The following is a 22,981-nucleotide window of genomic DNA, read 5'->3' on the forward strand; positions in this document are numbered from 1 at the left end:
AATTCTACTGATCACAGTGGCTGGATGTGTCCATGCTAGACCACATATCACTGAGATACAAAGGTCAGTTAAAACCCCCGACAGGGAATCACTTCGTTTAAGATAATTGTTTCTGGATGAAATTTTTGAATGGTAATTTTTCGAATCATCCCGGACTGCTCAAATTTTTCGTGACTTTTGCCCGCGTCCTGAACGAGTGTTTTGATGCAGTAAAATATAATCCTAAGCAATTCATTTGCACTTCAAGAAACTTCTGAAGATGGATGGATAGTGTACTATATGGCAGCTGCAGACAGACTGAGACAATAGTATCAGTATAATTATAATAATTATAGCTATTGATATTGTACAGTATTTTACGTATCAATTAAAGTGTAAAATTAATAATTATGATGACAGTCATTTACTAACAGCATTTTAGCTTCAATATATGCATCGTGTAAATTAACCAATAGATCAACATTAATAATCATACCATGAATAAACTGCGAACGCACAACATGAATAAAGTCGTTGATAGATATGAGGTGCCGTTTGTGTCAAAACTATGTAAAAGTGAGACATATAATTTTATATATAATTATGTCCATGGGTATCAGGAGCACATTACAGAAGGAGCGTCTTACCTCGGGAATCGCATCTCGTGGAAGTTTGCAAAGCATGACCTTATATGCAAAACCACTAAGTGGGTCTGCGGGCGAGTGCTAATTGAGCTGACGGTGCACTTTTACCGAGTATAGGTCAATAAAAGTGAAAAGTTACAGCTAGCTAGCTAGCTAGCTATAGACCTGGAAGTAAACTCTCTCTTCTAAAAACCCCAGTAAGACTCCCTACTGCAAAAACAAAACGCCTAGTATGTGTTAGTCTAAGTCTAGCAAATTTTCTCTGTACAAAGTGACTGGATATGCTCCTATTTACAGAACTTTCTGTACCTCACCAATGACAGTCTCTTCCATGATGTATATTAACATCCATCAAAGATCTAGCTATTCATTTTAGCTCTTTCTGGCTCAACCTAGCTCTCCTGCTGCTGCACTACATACAAAATCCGTTTATAATGATAATTATTCACAGGCTGACCGCGGTCTGTAATTTATGTACACAGTACTTACACACACTCTTATAAGGCAATGTGGCGTTTACGAAAGCACACGAGATGTGATTTCCGAACCCATGCACAGTTAGACGCTCCTTCTGTAATGTGCTCCTGTGGGTATTAATCAAGTTTTATATTTATAATACTCGTGGACATATGTCCACAGTATTATAAATACTCATAGACATTTATAAATGTCCATGCACGGGTATTCATAATTAAATGTCCACAGGTATTTATAAATACTCGTTTATTACCATTTATTATGGGGTGCCGTTTGTCTAAAATTGACATAAAATTATGTTTTAACTTTTATTTGACATAAGTATGCCACATATGAGCTCACGTCGTATGTTTTTGCTGAGACTAATTACTTGAGCTGCACCGCGCCTCTCGGGCCTCCTCTGATCTGAGTATTAATAGTCTATCAGCTAGCTATAGTTAGAGGAGGAAGATCAAGAGGTCTTAATCATAAAGCTGCTTCTGGAGGACTTTACACTCAGCTAGCTCCACGTGAAAAGTCCTCTTTGACCTTTGGATCCTGACGGTCCTCATCTAGCTAGCTACGTACATATATACGTACAGCAATGAGTACGAGTAGTAATAGCGTTACTATCAACATGCATAAGCATTCTACAAACGCACTAGTGGCCCGGTTCAAATACAGCCAGCTATGCTGCTATGTTGTCAGTCACCATGCAGTGGGGCGATGCAATATAATATGTATATATAGGTGATGTATACTTATACATAAGTCACCCTCTTATATATAGGTGATTTACTTATACATAAGTCCCCCTCTTATTATAGGTGATTTACTTATATATATAAGTCACCCTCTTATATGTATAGTGGCGTACTTATACATAGGTGGCATACTTATAATTTATAAGTGGCAAATAATAGTTAGAACATAATTTTATGTGAATTTTAGACAAACGGCACCCCATAATTTATGGCAGACCCCATCTGAATTGTAGCAATAAATTGTTGAGAGGATAAGTAGTACACCACATCTTTGCAAATGCTGCCACGCCCTTTCTCGAGAGGCACCCAAAAACAATATATACACACATGCTTTCCCAACATTAGAACTCCTCATGCATATGAACACCATGCATAGACTCTGACACTCAGTAACATGCTTTAAAATACTTTATGTGGTTGTGTACTTAACAGTGACCCTGTACACAATGCAAGAAAACAACAATGTGAGTACATGTACATGCATATATACAATGTACAATATGGGAGCTCAGGTATAAGGTTATTTACGCCGCTTCTTAGCAGCAGGTACTTGAGACGTCTCAGTGGCTGAGGCCGAGGCCTTACGGTTGGAGGTGGGGGTGCGGCAAACTGAAAGGGTTGTTGCTGTAAGGAAATACAATTGGTTTGAAGTACGCCAAGTTTTTGTTTTTGCGTTGAGCAGTTACAGAGCTGGAATACACACACACGGATACAGTCAGCTTTATGCCGTAGTCCTCGTGCGGTCGAGACATAATTATGTCAATGTTCGTAGACACTAAAGCTACCACTCAAATAATCGCCTATACGTACATATATTTGTTGTACAGCACTCACCAATTGGTGGTTGAGGTTGAGGGCTCTCCTCCTCATAGTTGTAATCATAGTCCTCCACACTCTCTTGAGTTTCACTGGAGCCATACAACACTGTACTGGTTTCACTCTCCTCTGAAACTAGGACAAACCATATAGTTCACCAAAAACCTACTGGAGCATAGAAGACCTTCTCGTTCATCATTGGCTGCCTCCTCCTGCCCGTTTCCTATGAGGTAGTAACAAGTGATATTGGCCAACGTCACCTGCACTCCGTCCGTCAGCTCATAATAGATGTTAGGCTTGAGGGCCACCTGGGAGGTGGGAGGGAGTGACATGCACATCACTACAATTACATCTCAGTGTAAGTTAGATTTTTGTCTTGTCGCTCAATTAATAATCATTTAACCAGCGGTCAAACATTAGATTAGCTTACTGAGTTCTCTGCTATAACAATCTAACTGTCTCACATGCATGTACATGTATGTATGATTTGCAATACCACCTTTCGCCTGAACGTCTTATTCCGACTTCCAAGATCCTTTATAAAGTGTGAACCCTTCTCCACAAGTATCTGTGCATGTTTCTGGGAGAGGGACCCATTGGAGAGTGTCACATCACAATCCTCTCCACGTCCTACCAAGTTATCCCCTGTTGTACATATATGTGTGTATATAGAAATCGGGGACACACGCACACACACATGCACAGAGTATGTACAATCGACTCACCCTCTTTGAGGAAATAGTCGAAATATACCGGGGGTGTATATTCTACGTTTTGGGAGATATTCTTGTCCTGGGAGAGCACTCGCAAAAGGCTCGCTGATTGGGTGCTCAAAGTCTCATCACGCTCTGCCGTTAGTCTTTCTGAGTGAGCAGACTCAGAATATATACAGACAGACCGGACTATAACCTGTGGCCCGCCTACGCGCCTCGGGTTAATAACAATCATGTTTACCATATTATTTGAACTCAATGTAGGGGCATATGTCAGTAATATCTTTGTATCTTGTGATGGTATGCACATTTGTGATGGTATGCACATAAAATACTACTGTTCATGTTTGGCTATATAAATACAGAAATATAGGAGATGGTATCTGGACGTGTCTATAGCGATAGTATTGTAAAACATGCCGTAAATGCCTATTACAATATTCAACCTACCGTTCCATTAGTAATCGAACTGTGATTGCAAATATGCTTTAATATTTACCTGTTTCAGGCAAGATTCCTCCTGGGCTGTGGTTAGGACTCTGCGACAGGTCATTAATTAACCTCTATTATACAGGGTTTACAAACCTGATTTGGCTCTTGTTCCTGCAGGAATACGCTGGACGGCTCGCTTGTTGGGTTGTGAGAGGAATCTTCCATGCTGGTTGCACTGTTGCTCAACTTGGTAAGATGTGAAATAGCTTTCTGTTTGTGTAGCCTTTTATATTGTCAGCTTTGTGGGTTTTTTAGCTGAGCTCAGTGGTAAGTGTGGTTAGCCGGATGAGCACAGAGGAAAACCCTTACTATTTTTAGGTTGTATAATTATAGCCATTATGTCACACTCATACACCTAGCTCCTACAATTTAAGGTATTAGAGTGATGGCAAGGGTGGTGGTGTCTGGGGGGTATTATTTTGTTGACAAATACTGTACCGTTAATAACCCCTAGTACATGTATATAATTAATCCTTGTGCTTCATTTGTGTGTATTAGGGTTAGGACTGGCAAGGAGGATCCATGCGCTTTTAGAGCTACTGAATGCATTTGTTAGTTTTGACATACGACTATCACACACACACACACACACACACACACACCACCCTCCTCACACAGGTCCAACCCGCTCCTGTCTCACACTCTCATCATTCATGGGGATTACCCCGCCCACCTACCATTTGGGGCTGTGCCTCTGTTGGCTACTAGTAAGTAAGCCAGGCTGTTGTTACGACGACTCTAACAGTGTGTACAACAAGAATTTCTGCGGACAAGTGAGTTAGAGTAAACACCAAAATAGATTACATCATACATTGTATGTGATTCAAAATTTTAATTTGTCGTTCCCTTTTAATTGACTGAATTAATCCACACACACACACGTACAGGCTTATAGCCAATGCACCGTACATAGTCCCCCCCCCCACACACACACACGTATGTACATTGTATTCTGTTTACGGTAACCTCTGTAACACTGCTCCTACAGTATACATGTATGTTTTAATAACACCTTTGTCTAGGTGTGGGTAAGAAGATAGGTACTCGGTCAGGCAAAAAAATGTCGACTGCATCTAATGCTACAGCTAGTGACCCCCCCTCTAGGTTAGTGTGAAACTGTGACATTGTTCACGATGTACATTGTATTCTGTTTACAGTAACCTCTGTGTAACACTTGGGTCAGACGATGGTGTAACTGCCCCAAGAAAGGGTATGATGTGCACAAGGTGTGTGTGTGTGTGTGTGTGTGTGTGTGTGTGTGTGTGTGTGTGTGTGTGTGTGTGTGTGTGTGTGTGTGTGTGTGTGTGTGTGTGTGTGTGTGTGTGTGTGTGTGTGTGTGTGTGTGTGTGTGTGTGTGTGTGTGTGTGTGTGTGTGTGTGTGTGTGTGTGTGTGTGTGTGTGTGTGTGTGTGTGTGTGTGTGTGTGTGTGTGTGTGTGTGTGTGTGTGTGTGTGTGTGTGTGTGTGTGTGTGTGTGTGTGTGTGTGTGTGTGTGTGTGTGTGTGTGTGTGTGTGTGTGTGTGTGTGTGTGTGTGTGTGTGTGTGTGTGTGTGTGTGTGTGTGTGTGTGTGTGTGTGTGTGTGTGTGTGTGTGTGTGTGTGTGTGTGTGTGTGTGTGTGTGTGTGTGTGTGTGTGTGTGTGTGTGTGTGTGTGTGTGTGTGTGTGTGTGTGTGTGTGTGTGTGTGTGTGTGTGTGTGTGTGTGTGTGTGTGTGTGTGTGTGTGTGTGTGTGTGTGTGTGTGTGTGTGTGTGTGTGTGTGTGTGTGTGTGTGTGTGTGTGTGTGTGTGTGTGTGTGTGTGTGTGTGTGTGTGTGTGTGTGTGTGTGTGTGTGTGTGTGTGTGTGTGTGTGTGTGTGTGTGTTGACAAATCAGGGCAAGATTCAGCTTGTTCCAGTTTGTTGCCATGTGGTAGATGTCAGATAGAGGTGTTGATTCATTATCTGCCCAGTGTGAATCCAGCTTGTTGCCATGTGGTAGGTGTCAGATAGAGGTGTTGATTCATTATCTGCCCAGTGTGAATCCAGCTTGTTGCCATGTGGTAGATGTCAGATAGAGGTGTTGATTCATTGTCTGCCCAGTGTGAATCCAGGCAAGATCCAGCTTGTTGCCATGTGGTAGATGTCAGATAGAGTGTGGGGAGCTAATGAGCACCTTGCTGGCTAAGGCAAGATTCAGCTTGTTCCCTCTCAAACCTGCCTGGTTTTGATTAATTCCAGACAATGAATGTAACATTAAAAGGAGCAGTGGTGTGCTGCACAGAACCATAGATTGAAAAGGAAGGGGATTGGAAAGACCAGGCCTCCCTGTGTAAATGGTTGAAACACTCCGCATTATGATTTCGCGATAGCGATTATTTTCGTACTCTGGTTGTATTTCAACTGTTTCTAGCTCTCCTATCCACTAGCGATCACTCAGAGGCTGGGAGGTTACTCTAGAGAAGTAAGTTTACACCACTGACAAGCTCTAACTTGTCTAAGTCCGCTGTCTTTACTCTGTTTTTAGTTTTTGTTGAGTATAGCTTGAATTACTCCATGTCAACTTTTCTCTTTCCCTGCTGCAAAGCCTAAACAGCAAAAGACATTGCTTGACTTGGTTATTATGTATCTTCATGCCATGGATAAGCTTTACTGTTCATAAACGTTGTCCTTCAAACTGCTTTAGTATACTTTTAGACTTTCACGACTTCATAGTAAGGGCTATTCCTTCTTTTATAGCATTTATTTGTTTAGTGATAGTGGTTGCGTTGCTTAGTCGACCTTTTAGAGCTATATTCTCTTTACTTTTTAGAATATTCAACATTAAAAGTGATCAATTTCACCATTTCTGTGTACAGCACATTGTATGGCAGCCAAGACAGGTAATGAGCATGCTGACTATAAAATAATCCCTTGTAGTGTTAGCCACGCCCTATAACGTGGAGTGTTTCACGCAAACATTTTCGTTTCCAATCCCCTTCCTTTTCAATCTATGACAGAACAGACTGGAGAAACCCAATGAGTGACCTTAATGTAATGTTTGGCAGCAGAACTGCTCTTGGACTTTTTACAGGCAGCAAAAACAAAGACAGCAAAAACAATTCTCATGAATTATTCATGTTTAGACCCTCACTTGGAAATAAGGCTGGATTAAAACGGGGGTGGGGGGGGAACAAGCAATGGTACTTCAGAGGTATGTTGTTTCCAATCCCTCTCTACTGTATCTATTGTTCCACTGCAGGCTATACTCTAGAGCCACTGCAACCACAATGTAGTTGTTGTGTTATTTTAGTCCACCCACACACCCAAAAATCAAATAAAGGTCAAAGTGGTGGTTTGTTGAAGCAGTCCCTTCTAGTGTAATGTTGATGTTTGGATTTGCTTGCTGCAACAGAATAAAAAAATGGAACAGAACTTTAATTTGGCCTTACTACTGTACATTGCACTCAGTTGTTGTTTCCATACACGTTGTTTTGTTCTTTTGCACCCGCGAAAATTCCCGCTATACGGTACATACATTCCCGCAATATGGCTGAATCAGTCTGAATCAGTGTTCTACTTCACTAGTGAATAATTTCCGTTGAGGACAAGGTGCAGTCGGCTTTGTTTTTTGGTCCGTTGTGCGCATCCATTTGATGCATATAGCTGTAGTTAATACTCAATATGGCTGTAAAAGTAAAGAAAGCTAGTAGCCTGCAGTGATTCCAAAATTCATAAATAATAAATTACTACCGTTACCACAGGCTGCTGTAGGCTTAATGTCCATTGGAGATCCTTCACAGTCATACACTATTATTTGTGTACGTGATTGTAAACAATCGCTAATTGTGGGGGTGGTCAGTTGCTAGGCAACTGTAATGATGTGGTAATGTCAGGTTGGAAGTTGCTAGCAGACGAAATAGAGAGGTCAGAAGAGATGATGTGGCCAGAAATGATGGTATGGTGGAAACTGTATTATCCGAGGCGCGTAGAAGGCCACGGGTATAATAGTCCGTTGGTTTGTTTGTCTGTTTGCGATTAAGTCCACTCACCTGGATGCCATATCACACAACAAGTTATAATAATGTGTTTGTGTACCCACGAGGTGCGTGGAATTGACTAAGGAAATTTCTTCTGAGCGAAAATATGCACCTACTAAACTTTTGCTATGGGTACATATACCTCGTTTTGAGACGTAGCACTTCAGTGCTCCAGTTCGTTATCAGTATGTCGGGGACAACATGGAAATGATTACCTGAATTGAAAATTGCACCCAAAATGCAATTAAGTAACCTGTCATTTCAAACAGTGTGCACCGTAGTTGTAATTACCGCGCCAACTCACTCACTGAATACATTATTTAAACCCTTCCTTACACCACATACAGCACATACATGTTACCATTGACGTTTCACATACAGTTTGCCCAATATCCCTCACTCTAGATCTCCACTTATTCCCCTACTATCCCCCAACTCCTCCCCACTTTACTCATGTGATGTGATAGACCTCCTTTAGAGCTACTGTATGTGTTAAAGGCCTAGGATTCACTCGAAAGAAGGCTAAACACATCAATACACTGCTCTAAAAATAGATGTAGGTCTTGCACAACCAATCATTCATTTACAATTTGAAACTATGAGCATCCAGCTCTGACCATTACTATATGTACACATATCTGAGGTCAATTAGTGGTACTTTCTTTTTTTGTTTTTAACTGAGTGAGGTGAAAAGGTTGTACATACAGGTAGAAAATTTCGAGGTGTTTTTAATTTCGCGTTTTTCGTGGGTGGCTAAAACCCGCGAAAGGCTTTGTTTACGCATGCGAGATAGTGACACACCCAACTCCACGAAATTTACTACCCGCGAAATTTTCCAAATAAGACAGAATATTGAATTGCACGAAAATTTACACCCTCGAAATTTTCTACCTGGTATGGTACTTGAAAAGCTTTGCAGGTTATACTGCAAAAGCACTGCAACCACAATGTAGTAAATACAGTTGGCTTCTGTTATAATGTCAGCAAGCCAACAAAATAATTTTGGAATTGCATAATTATAGCTATTGCCAGTGGCTGCCTCTATGCCCCAAGTCATAGCTGTTGCCTGCAATTCATATAGATAAAGTTTCACAAAATGAAAAGCAGCAGTAGCAGCATTAGTCCTTGATTCATTGTCTGTGTGAAATGTGAATTAATCAAAACCAGGAGGCCTTTATTAAGAGAACAAGCTGAATCTTGTCTTAGCCACATGATATCTTGTATACCAGGGTATGAAGAGAAGCATAATTATGTCCTTGCTAGTTAGTACCACATAACAAACTAGTGCTGCAAGCTGAATCTTGCCTTATTGTGGCATGAGTTGAGCAGGCCACAGATTCATTGTCTGTCCACAAGGTGGCTCATTAGTGAGACTTGACAGCCTCAAGAATTCATCCAGTGGTAGTATGGTGTATCTCACTGGGCAGACAATGAATCAACACCTCTACCTGACCATCTACCACAAGTGGATCAAGCTGAAGCTTGCCCAGATTGCCACCTAACCACACCTGACTGAGTGGCTCCACAGTTCCACTACAAGTGGTTTTCCAAACCTTGAGGCTATGCACAATGTAGAGTATGTAGTCCACCCACACATCACAAAACTCAAAGTGAAGTAAAAAAATACAGACTACTGCTGACTTTCCACACAACTCAAGGGGATGTACATTTACTACTCTACTTTCACAGCATTTAATTCCTTCTATATATCATTTATGCTTGATTGATGCTCAAGGTCAACAAGCTGCTTTGCAATTTTGAGCCTATAATATTGTGGATAGTAAATACAGGCCCTCAGCTCCAATACATACAAGTTTTAGCTCCCATCATTTTGCCAAAATGAACGAAGCAACAAGTTAGCTGAGCACATTCAGACAAAATGTGAGAAAAGTTGATGTACCTACACCTGGAAAATTTAATTATAATTACTTGGGAATGAGCTATTTGAACTTGGGGGTTTTAAATAATAGTTAGACACTGTTTTGTCAGTGTCCATGTGATTTAGAAGCCCTCAGCCACTCTGCTATGCTCAGGATACTAAATCAGCCTTTGGGCTTCTAAATCCCATAGACACCTCCAAAACAGTATCTAGACACTAGATCTACATGGGAAGTACTACTACAGAAATTAGGTTCACAAGCCCAAATTTTACACTGCACAAGCCCAAATTTTACAGTTAAAATTTTAGTGTGCATTTAGGTTGGACTTATCTGGTTTGTGGATACAATATGTAAGCAAATCAGTAGCTAGCAGTAGCAGCATTAGTCCTTGATTCATTGTCTGTGTGAATTAATCAAAACCAGGAGGCCTTGATCAAGAGAACAAGCTGAATCTTGCCTTAGCCACATATTCATCTGATACCTTGTATACCAAGGGTATGAAGAGAAGCATAATTATGTCCTTGCTAGTACCACATAACAAACTAGTGCTGCAAGCTGAATCTTGCCTTATTGTGGCATGACTTGTGGCATGAGTTGAGCAGGACACAGATTCATTGTCTGTCCACAAAGTGGCTCATTAGCTTATCTATTGACAGCCTCAAGAATTCATCTAGTGCTAGTATTGTATCACACTGGGCAGACAACAAACACCTCTATCTGACCATCTACCATGCAAGGCAACAAGGCTCACTGGGCAGCAATGAATCAACACCTCTATCTGACCATCTACCACAAGGCAACAAGCTGAATCTGAGTGCATGAATTCCTGAGCACATAAAGTGTTAATTTGTGCTTGTGTTCCCCAATACCTCTGCAGATCAATGCTCTCAATTCCTGTATTGAGAGGTGATTACAATGGAACCTCCAAATGACCTTCCAACACAGTATTGAATACCTCAGTTTCCTACTGTATAGTATGTCCACACAACGATGGCTCACTACTGCATCGTTGCAAGGAAGGGATATTGGGGACGGGGTCTACAAATCTTTGACTCTCCAGAGTCCTGTACCTTATTTAGCTATAATTATGATGCAGGAGATGGAGAGTGGACTGTGTGTGAGCCTACCAGAAAACGCAAAGAGTCACTATATATGTGTCTATTCATCAAGAAAACGAAAAAGGTCAACCAAAAATAAATGCAGCTCTGCATAAATAGTCACATTTTTCCCGTTTCAGCCCCCAGCCCCCGCTCCTGTGGTGGATGAAGCCCCACCCAGTAAGAAGTAAACTTATACTTATCTGGTTATAGAGAAGACGGAGTATGAGTCTTGGTACTGCCTGAGTTCAATGTCATACCACCAGATCCAAAGCTGCCACAGAAGTAGCATGAGTAGCCTAGATCCCAGCCCTCTCTCATCAATTGAGAGCGGCCTAGAATCGAGGCTACCAGAAGACTGCAACTGCTCCTTGTATGTCTTCACTAGCAGGAAGGCCTGCCCACAGGAGGCCTTTTGACAGACGTAATGATTTTGTATAAACCAATCAGATTACTGTATTTGTGTGATTATAAAACGAAGAAAAAACCGATATCTACTCAGTCTTCTTTGAGTGATCATTCAGACTTCATGCGCTGCCAGCTCGCTTGATCTAGCCAGCTCTACCGTCTCAACCCCACCAACTCTACCGTCGCTGCCAGCTCGCTTGATCTAGCCAGCTCTACCGTCTCAATCCCACCAGCTCTTCCGTCTCAATCCCACCAGCTCTACCGTCTCAACCCCACCAGCTCTACCGTCTCAACCCCACCAGCTCTACCACCCCGTCAACTCTCCTACGGCCAGACAGCATCTTAGCAAAGTAAGTTCCAACCATGTCGTGATTATAATTATATAGAATGTGTCGGTCGCTTATACTTCTGCCTCAAGGAAGGAGGGATACGGTAAAGCTGACTGTGTGTGTGTGTGTGTCTGTACTGTGTGTGTGTTCCAGCTGTAACTGCTCAACGGTTGCAATGCGACAAAAACTAACAGTTTCTATAGGCTTCTAGCCACGTTCTCTTGGATTTTGATTCGTGGATTAGCAAACTAAAGCGCAGAAGCCACTAATCACTCCCAAAGGGTTACTATCCAGCTAAGAAGCTACTACACCTGGTCTATCTCACTTAGAAAATGCATTTTTGTGGGTACTACAGTGGTTTTCCTTACCTTTGCAGGCTATACTGCAAGAGCACTGCAACCACAATGTAGTAGATATAGTATTTTGGTTGGCTTCTGTTATGATTGTTAGTAACAAGCTAGCCTCGATTCCAGGCCGCATTAAAATACGGCCTGGTACCTATTGCAGGGGTGATAGTGCGCATGCGCTTCAAATTACCCAGAATATGGGTAATCGCATTAGTGTAGTTCGAAGAGGTTCGGAAGGGTCGAACCACAATGAACACCTGAAGAACATATTTTCAAAGTATTTGCTTGTTAATAAGTGTAGTTCGAAGAAGTTCGGAGGAGTCGAACCATAACGAACACCTGCTTGTCCATTAGTGTAGTTAGAAGAGGGAGCTACACTAATCGACAAGCAAACACGAGGCATTAGCACAGCGCCAGCTTGAACACTAGTTGATAGTTGGCTAAGCTATTTCGTAGTTGATAGTTGGCAAGCTATTTTGTAAGTTTAAACTATACAGCAAAATCCAGCAAATCCGCCATAAAAAGTAACCAGACATTGTATAATCACGACAAGAACGCGAACCTGTTTTGTTGAGAGAGATGGTATAGTAGGTTGAGACGGTAGAGCTGGTAGGTTGAGACGGTAGAGCTGGTAGGTTGAGAGGGTAGAGCTGTAGGTTGAACTCTCGCTAACGGTAAGGTTGAGCTATAAGACGGTAAGGTAGAGCCAGTCTATATAGTAGTACTTCGGCCTCCAGTTTTGGTGAGTAGCTCACGAGGGCAGATCACGTGATAGCCTTCCTGTTATTATCCCCCACTACGTACTTCAGCTACCTGTACCAGCTGTAGTACGTAGTGGGGGATAATAACAGGAAGGCTATCACGTGATCTGCCCTCGTGAGCTACTCACCAAAACTGGAGGCGAAGTACGACTATATAGACTGGCTCTACCTTACCGTCTTATAGCTCAACCTTACCGTTAGCGAGAGTTCAACCTACAGCTCTACCCTCTCAACCTACCAGCTCTACCGTCTCAACCTACTATGCCATCTCTCTCAACAAAACAGGTTTGCGTTCTTGTCGTGATTATACAATGTCTGGTTACTTTTTATGGCGGATTTGCTGCATTTTGCTGTATAGTTTAAACTTACGAAATAGCTTGCCAACTATCAACTACGAAATAGCTTAGCCAACTACCAACTACGAAATAGCTAAGCCAACTATCAACTACGAAATAGCTTGCCAACTATCAACTACGAAATAGCTTAGCGAACTACCTGCTACGAAATAGCTTAGCCAACTATCAACTACGAAATAGCTAAGCCAACTGCCTACTACGAAATAGCTAAGCCAACCCAACTACCTACTACGAAATAGCTAAGCCAACCGAACTACCTACTTCGAATGTCAACTACTAGTAGCTCTCAGGGCCACCGTAGTAGTGCCCTAGTCTCGTGAACCAGCCGCCCTCTCTTGGGGAGAGACCGTCTGGGCACTCTTTACACAAGTATCATGTGGTCTAGATAGGAGGCAGCAAATAATGAAAGTTTATGTGCGGTTGAGCATTGAGCAGTGATGTGGTAGGCAGTGAATGCGGATGTGGTTACGTAATACATTCCATTGTGCAGCCCAGAAGTCAAGAGCAGTCAGTCTAGCCTCTACTCACTTTCCTCCATCTCCCTTTCCTTCTCTCAACCAGTTCCGTGGAGCAAGTAGATCTATGTCGATGCCGAAGAAACCGTTGTAAGTTGACCGTGTGCTCACATATGACCCTTTGATTTTGTTCTGTATTACTGTATCACCTCTTTTGCCTCTTTCTTTTCATAGGCATTCCCACAATACTCGCTTGTCATCAGCAGTTGCACCTATACCATCCAGATCGTCTACCGCCATAGACGGGGGAAAATCTTCCTCAAGTTCAATTTCTAAAGCGATTGATCTGAAGTTGTATGGCTACTACCTGTTGGGGGGGGGGGGAAAAACAAGGTATTGAGATAAAAACCTACTCACTATGGGACATTTTCAAAGAGCTGAACTTGAAGAGTGTTGATCATAATCTTGAGCGTGTTGATTATATGATAGCCAACAGCATGTCAGTGTCAAAAGGATATAGCGACTCTGTAGGTAAAGTGTGCTTCGAAAAGATCTTAGAGGATTGTCGATTGAGCGGTGACTGGATGGTCCGGAAAGCCGTTGCTCTACCACTACCTGATTCTGACAATCAAGCCGACAAGCTACCCGATATACAAATAGTAAAAAAATCAAACTTTAAGGAAATCTCACAGGTCGCAGAAATTCAATCCTCTCCAATGTTATGGACAGAGAACAAGTCTGTTCTAGTCGCGACGGACCTATTCAGGAATCTACGAGAAAATACAGAACTAGATTACGTTGAAGTATTTGCTTTACCAAATTTAACAAACAAGCAATGCATCACTTCAATAAAAGTCAGCATCAAAAGCCTGAAATTTCTGGTCACTCTCAAACGTTTTCCAGAAATCAAACAAGGTATTGAATACATGAAGTCCCAAATTAAACTGAAGTGCAGTCAAGTTTTACCAATTACGTCGATTGTGCGCCACCTCGTAAAGCTGACCAAGATTGAGTTACAAAATGCTGCTGCTCAGGTTGCTTCTGAAGCTGGTGCTACTTTTGTGGAATATCAACCACCCAAGCAGCTGTATTCAACCTCTCACATTCTTTTTCTCTCCAAGAATACTGTGTACAAAGTAATTCATACCTCTGCTGGATTACGTTCAATTATGATAGTCCAAAAAGCATTCGGTAGAACAGCACCTACGCTGACTGTTAATGTCCAGACATGTTCAATTGAGCCGATGATTGTCGAGTACACCTATGTTCCGTACCATTGCTTTAGCAAGGAAGAAGCTCGATTGTGCTTCAAAGAGTTCATGCTTTGTGTGAAGGCCGCGCTTGATGAGCTGCATGGCATGAATATTGCGCACAACGATGTGCGAATGGAGAACGTTTTGTTTTCTTCAAATTTCACACCAGTTTTTATCGACGTAGATAGGGCCTCGCTATCAGATCCAACCGAATTCGCACATGGCTTATTTAGAACCACAACACACAGCTGCATGTACAACCTCGACCACTCTACATGGAGAGACGACGGTGCCAGGACTGACCTGTTCCAGCTGGGCTGGATGGCGGCCTGGATATTGAATACCAGCACCAGCTCTAGCTTGTACCACTCACGAGAATGGACAACGGAACCAGATGAAATTCGAACCAACAAGTTCGTTGAGTCCCTGATCACGTCCGGGAAGTTTAAGAGTGAATTGTTGGAGAATTGCGTATCGGAAGTGAAGACAATTGAACAAGTGTTGTTAGCTCGTTAATTGTGTGATTATGCTCACTTTAATAGAGTCTCAAGTTGTAAATGATCCTTCTTGTATATATGGATGAACAATTCAGTGTAGGACGTGGTAGGATGTATGATAGGGTACTTTAGGATGGATGGCTTAACAATCCAGTGTAGGACGAAGAATTAAGGTTGTAGTAGGATGGGGTAGGATGCACTATCCGTGTATGACGTGGTAGGATGTGTGATAATAGATTATTATTTTATTGATTCAGCTGCATACCAGCATCATATCAGCAGCGTCCCCTTTTTATGCACATTGTTTTGTGCCGTACAACACCTCCTCAAGAAAAGTATTAATGGGTGTAACACAATGGATGTATATCAACCGGTTCAGGATCCCGAGTTACATGTATGATAGACAACATTTTGATCGCGAATTACACTTTGTACAGGATTAGATTGAACCACACCGAACACCTGTACAACACCCTAACCAAGTGTTTGCCTGTACGACTCTTCCGAACCTCTTCAAACTATTGTACAGCATAAATAAAGAGTATCTTGCAAGTGTTTGGTGTGGTTCGATCAAGTTTGAAGAGATTCGAAAGAGACTTTGAACCACACCGAACTCTCGCAAAGTACTCCTGTACAGTAGATCGAAGAGGTTCAGAAGAGTCAAACCACATACAGTACAGTTTGATAAATAGTCGAAGAGGTTAGGAGGAGTGAAACTACACTGTGCAAGAGTTTGAAGAGGTTCGAAAGAGTGTCCAGTAGTGTAGTTCGAAGAGGTTCGGAAGGTTTGAACCACAATGAACACTTGTAGAACACCCTAATCAAGTGTTGGCGTGTCCAGTAGTGTAATTCGAAGAGGTTCGGAAGGATCGAACCACACCGAACACCTGTAGAACATGCGTGTCCAGTAGTGTAGTTCGAAGAGGTTCGGAAGGATTGAACCACAATGAACACTTGTAGAACACCCTAATCAAGTGTTGGCGTAGTTAGAAGAGGTTCGGCACTTGGTGAGGGTGTTCTATAGGTGTTGGGTGTGGTTCGATCCCTCCGAACCTCTTCGAACTATGCTACTGGACTGGCAAACACAGTGTTCGGTGTGGTTCGATCCCTAAATCTCAGCACAAGCAAACACTTGGTGAGGGTGTTCTACAGGTGTTCGGTGTGGTTCGATTCTTCCGAACTTCTTCGAACTATACTACTGGAGATGCAAACACTTTGTGAAGGTGTTCTACAGGAGTTCGGTGTGGTTCGATTTTTCCGAACCTCTTCAAACTACACTCATCAAGCGCGGCCTTCACACAAAGTATGAACTCTTTGAAGCACAATCGAGCTTCGTCCTTGCTAAAGCAATGGTACGGAACATAGTTGTACTTGACAACCATCGGCACAAGTGAACATATCTGGACATTAACAGTCAGCGTAGGTGCTGTTCTACCGAATGCTTTTTGGACTATCAAAATTGAATCTTTTTCAGCAAGGGTATGAATTACTTTGTACACAGTATTCTTGGAGAGAAAAAGAATGTGAGAGGTTGAATACAGCTGCTTGGGTGGTTGATATTCCACAAAAGTAGCACCAGCTTCAGCAGCATCTTCAGCAACAGCATTTTGTAACTCAATCTTGGTCAGCTTTACGAGGTGGCGCACAATCGACGTAATTGGTAAAACTTGACTGCACTTCAGTTTAATTTGGGACTTCATGTATAAAATACCTGGTTTGATTTCTGGAAAACGTTTGAGAGTGATCAGAAATGCCATGTCTTTGATGCTGACTTTTATTAAAGTGATGCATTGCTTGTTTGTTAAATTTGGTAAAGCAAATACTTCAACGTAATCTAGTTCTGTATTTTCTCGTAGATTCCTGAATAGGTCTGTCGCGACTAGAACAGACTTAGTAGGTAGTTGGGTTGGCTTAGCTATTTCGTAGTAGGCAGTTGGCTTAGCTATTTCGTAGTTGATAGTTGGCTAAGCTATTTCGTAGCAGGTAGTTGGCTTAGCTATTTCGTAGTTGATAGTTGGCTAAGCTATTTCGTAGTTGATAGTTGGCTTAGCTATTTCGTAGTTATCGTACTACGAACGTAAAACCTTAGTAAATTACACAGGAAATTAGTCCGTTTACTAAGAATATGTTCCGTAATACTTTATCTCTATGACTGAGCTCTGTAAAGCTGTGGCTTATGCCGTCTATTGTGTTGGTCTAGAAGGCTTGAACACTAGTTTTAAGACAGAAGAGGCTCTCATCTACGTCTAGGATGGTCCTATAGCCGGGTTGTCTTCGCAAGTAGCAGTTTGAGGCACCATACACTTCCCATAGCCTGTACAGATCCAAGGTAAGACATCCTGACCATACAACCGTCATAGAGGTAGATGAGAGCCTCTTCTGGCTTCAGACTAGTGTGAAAGCCTTCTGGAACAACGCAATAGAGAGCTAAGCTGATGTACAAAGATAGAAAATAGATGAGAGAAAGAAAAAGGGGATTCCCCAGATTTTGGAGAATAAACTAACGCATGCGCACTATCACCCCTGCAATAGGTACCAGGCCGTATTTTAATCGGCCTGGAATCGAGGCTAGTAACAAGCCAACAAAATTACTTGCTATGGCCTGCAAAATGCAAACTGTAATTGGTTTTAATTTGGCAATTTCAAAACTGCCAAATTAGTGGACCTGATTGCTGTAGTAGCCTAAGACGTCAAATTAAAAAATCGCCAAATTCTAATAGCTCACTCACCAAATAATTATAATAGCCACTAAATGTTCCAGGTGTCTCATATTTTGTCTGACTGAAATGATGGTAGCTTAGCTAACTTGTTGCTTGGTTCATTGTGGCAAAATGATATGAGCTAAAACTTGTATGTATAGCTATAGGGAGCCCTGGCTAGGCTCAAAATTGGATATTTCCAAAAGCAGCTTGTTGACAGCAAGCATTATATAGAAGGAATACTGTGAAAGTAGAGTAGTAACCCTTTGAGTTGTGTGAAAAGTCTGCAATAGCCAGTATTTTACCCATCATTGATTTTTTGTGATGTGTTGTGGGTGGACTAAACTAACACAGACAGGTAATCACTACATTGTGGTTGCAGTGCTCTTGGAGTATAGCCTGCAAAGGTATGGAAAACCACTGTAGTTAGTTAGAGCCACGCTAGCAGGTCCGCTAACTCAGATAGTGACCTGCTAGACATCTCATTAGCAGTGGCCACTTCAAAGCTTGAATATGCAAATTTATTCTAACATTGGTCAATATCAGGAAACAGCCCCAGGCATGTACTGTTTTTCAAATTGTTTTTTCATTTGTATGCTATAGATGTCCCAACCACTACTGTATCAATCAGGTGGGGAAATGGCAATTAGCCCTGAAAGAACTTCTACTTCTATGAAGCGAAAAGGCGTAAGTAATACTACTTTGTAGTTACTAATCTTGCCTTCATTCATAACACTACTTATTATGAATCATTTGCTATTCAGACTAGAGTCTCTCCTATTCCAAGCGGCAAAAGAATTAAAATGCAGGTACTGAATTATGTATAGGATAGACTACACATAAGAATAATTATGTGTCTATGTACCCTCTGTGGTTATCGAAGTGTTTGTCACTTTCACTAAAATTTCATTCCTACTTTTGAGAACTTCCTGTAGAATAAGTACCTTCATGTAGCATGTAGTTTAATGTTTTTAGCCAATCAGTTTTATTACAGATAATGTAATGTAATCTAAGTTCATTATAATTATACTTATAGCCCTCAGACTTTAATAAATTTATTTATTTATGAGTATATTCATTCTTCCTTTAGAAGCATTTGATATGTTTTAAAGAATTCGAGCGAAAAGTAGACAAAAATGGGAACGTAACACTGTCGTGTTTTAAAAACTTTTCGTACGCTGAGTTGGTACAAAGCATTCGTTGCATTGAAAGTGAAGGCAAATTGATCAAAATCAAGCTACAGTGAGTTAATTTGCTGATAGTTATAATGCTTACAATTAACAAGGTTCTTAATCTCTCCTATGTATATCTCATGTTGGTTTAAGTTTATGAGTGGTAGTAGTTAAACATTTGTTCCTTGTGCACAGAAAACAAATGCCGAAGAATTTTTTTCACACTGAAAGTAGTGGAACCCTAGGCCTCACAATACAGGACCTGCCCCTTGGGCAGGGAAAAATGATCTCTGCGTTATTCCAAAGCATCCCATCAGAATTGTTTATGGACAGCACTGGAAATGTGAAAAAAGTTTTGGATGTGAGAAAGGTTAGTGATTAAATTATTCATTATTCAGTGCTCCACATGTCTTTATTCAGTTATATGAGGCACTAAAAAAGGAAAAAGAAGTTCAAAGCTGTGCTAAAAATGTATTTGTAAGTCTAGGTCGCTTTTGACACATACCGCTTTTGACACATACCGTATAGCATGTAATTTTTGTGGTTGGAGGTCTGACCATGAATATTTTACCTTTACCTGCAACTATAAACATATTACCCATGAAATGTCTCAATAGTGCTGAATTACGAATACTTTGTCCCTCAAAAATTACCCACTATACATACAGTAGGCGTGAGTAACAATTCCTCAATGTATGTGAATCCTGTACCATTTATATAGTATAGGCTCACTCCTTGATTGGCAGTTGACCAGTCCCAATCTTTTGATTGAACTGGTTAGCAAATGTAGTACATGTATGTGCATAGTTTGTTTGCAGTACAGTTGCATTTCAGTGCTCCATGTCTTTATTCAGTTATATGAGGCGCTAAAAAAGGAAAAAGAAGTTCAACTAAGTTTTACAAATTCTGATTCGGAGGAGGATGTAGAACAAGTATCACAAACACAAGAAGATGCAAGACCAGCTTTTCCCGATCATGTAATTTATCGTATAATCAATTTACTTGGCGAGCTAAGACACTGTATACGTATGGCCCAAGAGAAATTATTCAGGAACGACGTCTCAAAAAGCTTACTATTTCACATATTTAGTTTGGCAAAAACCGAGCTTAATTATGAATCATTCACGTAAGTTTATATCTATTCCACCCGTTTGTGGCTAATCTTTGTGTTTTTTTCATGGCCTACTCTATACTACTCAACAGTGCACATGTGTCTACTACCAACGACCCTGAAAACCAGTTACTGGGTCTATCAACAATCATTAAAATACCGATCGATGGCGTAGAGGTAGAAACCTGCTTGGCTGTGAGTCATGAATTATATTGTGTATAGTACAAACAACCAAATATACAGGGTGTAACAGATGCAGCCATCTTAGACAAAGAAGGGAATCAAATCTTCATTGCAGAGGTATTTTTTCCCTTCTACATAATTTATATGTACATGCATAATTATTATTTTTATTATTAACAGGTCAAAACCATTGGAAAAACGTTCGGCAATCATACCATGGGGGAGGGGCAGCTACTTGTCTCAATGCTAGCCAGTTTTATAAACAGCAAAATGAAGCATCCCGTATGGGGATTTCTCCTGTCAAGTCATAGTGTAAGTGAGGTGGTAACACTGATTATGAATACTTTTGCACATGATGTTTACTGCCTTTGTTGCCAAGCCACACGTTGAGCTTTTATTTGCTTGGCTTTTAACCCTCCAGTTAGACATTGTCCGTGTACGTCTACTGAGTGGAGAGGTTTTAGTGACGAAATGCCCTATTGGATCATTTACAAGCTTGAGGTGTCTCGTACCAGTTTTGATTGCATGCTTCTGTGAGTTATCGACTAGTCTAGCAATATTCAGAGTCTATAAGCGCTACAATTTTCAAAACCCAAACTTGTAAGTGGGGGTGCAATTGGTGAGCCCTTTCTCTAGGGACCGTACCGTGACCTACATCTATACAAATCTGTATTTGACTCTCACATGTATTGTATTTTACGCATGATGTAAACTCACTCCACCCATTCCCTCCACAGATGCAATGCAAGGAAGTCTGGAGTTTGATTTTGTGAGGCACTGCAAGCACTATTTGCTCGATTCTCATCTGAGATATGGACCCAGCAGCTGTGAGACTGATCTGGTACCTGAACCCAGCAGCCGTAAGACTGATCTGGGACCTGAACCCAGAAGCCGTGAGACAGACAATAACCAATAGACAGATGTAGTGTACACTGTGTTCTATTCAATCTTTTTATTCCAGAAGTATTAAATTATTAAATGATATACAAACTAGAGCACTAAAGTGCAAACCCTCTGGCTGGAAATCTACAGAGTAGCAGCCAAGTGCATCTGAATACAGTTGCACCTGCACCTTCGTCAGAAAAAGTGGTGAGATTCAATTCTCTCCCTACAGAGAATGTCCGAGCTCAGTCTTGCCATCCAGATAACGAAATAGGCCTTCCGCCATCACTCAACACGAACAGGGCCTCGTCTTCTGACGACCTGCCAGAGGCATGGCAATTATTAGGGCAGCTCCTGCGGCACAGCTCGGCTCTACGAAGGGCTCTACGGAGATTCCCACGCATTCGCAGCGTGTTCTGCCTTGATAGTGACTCCGAAGATGAATCCTCAGTCTCAAGGAAGTACGTCAGACAACACCCTGGAAATGAGGGAATGAGGAAATTTGAGCTTACACAATGTGCAGCTCCCCAAACCACACGTCACTGTGAGAATATAAACTGAATGACTGAACTGCTAGTTCCCACCCCCAAACATTCAGTTTAATGTACGTATATTTTTTGCACTGCACGACATACATAGCAATAGCTATAGTCCCCACCCAAAAAAATCAGTTTAAAATATCATTTTTGCACTTAATGTTTAATTGTAATTGTTGTACCATGGTAAAAATTGTCATATAAAAGAGACAGGGCTAGTCGATACTAGATACTGAATACCTAAAAACTCAGTGACTTGATATTCAGCGACTTCCTGGCTTCCAATTATATCTTCTGACGACATTTGGCATGTGCATGTATGCATGTAAGAGCAAAATTATAGGTACGAGCGTAGATACTCGGGCCCCGTACATTCATCAAAGGGTGAACGTATTAGGATGTACAAGTTAAGGATTAGATGCGAGCAAATGGTGCAAATGAGACCAACACCACAGGCAGGTAGCCCTCATCAATAAACTGACTGTACTGTTACATAATAGTTGTTACCGTAGTTTCCCCAAACCCCAAAAATTCGTTTCATGCATGCACATTATTGTCATAAATTCATTTGAAATTCATTTGTACACAAACGTTTTGACAGAAGAGTTGATATAAAAAAATCTGCGACTTTAGCAACCGGCTTCTTTGTAGGAACAACAAACGGCCTAGTCTCGAGGCTAGAGCTTCTTTGTGTGTGTCCCATCTTTCTTCAGCCAATCTTTCTTCACTTCCTTCCTTTCTCTTGTGATATCTTTCTTAATGAAGATGCTGTAGCCATACGTACCTCTCTGACTCGTACCCTCAATGCCCTGCGATTGGTCACTTCTCAAATGGGGCATTGTCATATATAATCCGAAGGATATCGAAATACAAACAAAAATGAACTTATTTTTTGTTTGTCTAGGATGTGCCAAATTTATGCACCTTTGTTTGTCTAGGATGTGCCAAATTTATGCACCTTTGTCTGTATAATGTCTTTTGCTTAGCACCTTTGTCTGTCTGTCTTTTGTCTTTTGCTTTGCACCTTTGTCTCTCTGTATAATGTCTTTGCACGTGTCTGTATAATGTCTTTTTTTAATTGCAAAATAATGAGAGAAAAAACAACATGTATATACAGACAGGTGGTGGATCAGTCCCATGAGGCAGACCACTCCCCTGCA

General features: G+C 41.3%; 2 protein-coding genes and 1 long non-coding RNA gene across 10 annotated transcripts; 2 read left to right on the plus strand and 1 right to left on the minus strand.

Moving 5' to 3' along the window:
- Window positions 1–2,236: 2,236 nt before the first annotated feature.
- On the minus strand, window positions 2,237–4,093 carry LOC135343983 (uncharacterized). 4 transcript variants are annotated; one of them, XM_064541046.1, is made up of 7 exons: window positions 3,958–4,093; window positions 3,872–3,911; window positions 3,385–3,507; window positions 3,159–3,304; window positions 2,844–2,967; window positions 2,678–2,794; window positions 2,237–2,467 (listed from the first exon to the last, which is right to left on the minus strand). In XM_064541046.1, the coding sequence occupies exons 1-7, from the start codon at window positions 4,027–4,029 to the stop codon at window positions 2,364–2,366; spliced, it is 726 nt and encodes a 241-aa protein (XP_064397116.1). In that variant the 5' UTR covers window positions 4,030–4,093; the 3' UTR covers window positions 2,237–2,363. The 4 variants fall into 4 exon arrangements, with proteins under 4 accessions (XP_064397116.1, XP_064397115.1, XP_064397114.1 ...); XM_064541045.1 differs by having other exon boundaries at window positions 3,385–3,522; XM_064541044.1 differs by having other exon boundaries at window positions 3,385–3,579.
- On the plus strand, window positions 3,928–4,968 carry LOC135343994 (uncharacterized). Its single transcript, XR_010397304.1, has 3 exons — window positions 3,928–4,054; window positions 4,483–4,637; window positions 4,887–4,968. It is a non-coding gene; the product is annotated as an uncharacterized LOC135343994 (long non-coding RNA).
- Window positions 4,969–11,356: 6,388 nt separating this feature from the next.
- On the plus strand, window positions 11,357–21,981 carry LOC135343970 (uncharacterized). 5 transcript variants are annotated; one of them, XM_064541022.1, is made up of 13 exons: window positions 11,357–11,590; window positions 18,541–18,624; window positions 18,702–18,746; window positions 19,028–19,179; window positions 19,305–19,479; window positions 19,530–19,586; window positions 19,964–20,235; window positions 20,313–20,415; window positions 20,464–20,520; window positions 20,584–20,715; window positions 20,825–20,936; window positions 21,141–21,296; window positions 21,518–21,981. In XM_064541022.1, the coding sequence occupies exons 2-13, from the start codon at window positions 18,541–18,543 to the stop codon at window positions 21,844–21,846; spliced, it is 1,674 nt and encodes a 557-aa protein (XP_064397092.1). In that variant the 5' UTR covers window positions 11,357–11,590; the 3' UTR covers window positions 21,847–21,981. The 5 variants fall into 5 exon arrangements, with proteins under 5 accessions (XP_064397092.1, XP_064397093.1, XP_064397094.1 ...); XM_064541023.1 differs by having other exon boundaries at window positions 19,031–19,179; XM_064541024.1 differs by lacking the exon at window positions 19,530–19,586.
- Window positions 21,982–22,981: the final 1,000 nt, after the last annotated feature.

Source organism: Halichondria panicea, chromosome 11, assembly GCF_963675165.1.
Source record: "Halichondria panicea chromosome 11, odHalPani1.1, whole genome shotgun sequence".
NCBI classification, from domain to species: domain Eukaryota; kingdom Metazoa; phylum Porifera; class Demospongiae; order Suberitida; family Halichondriidae; genus Halichondria; species Halichondria panicea.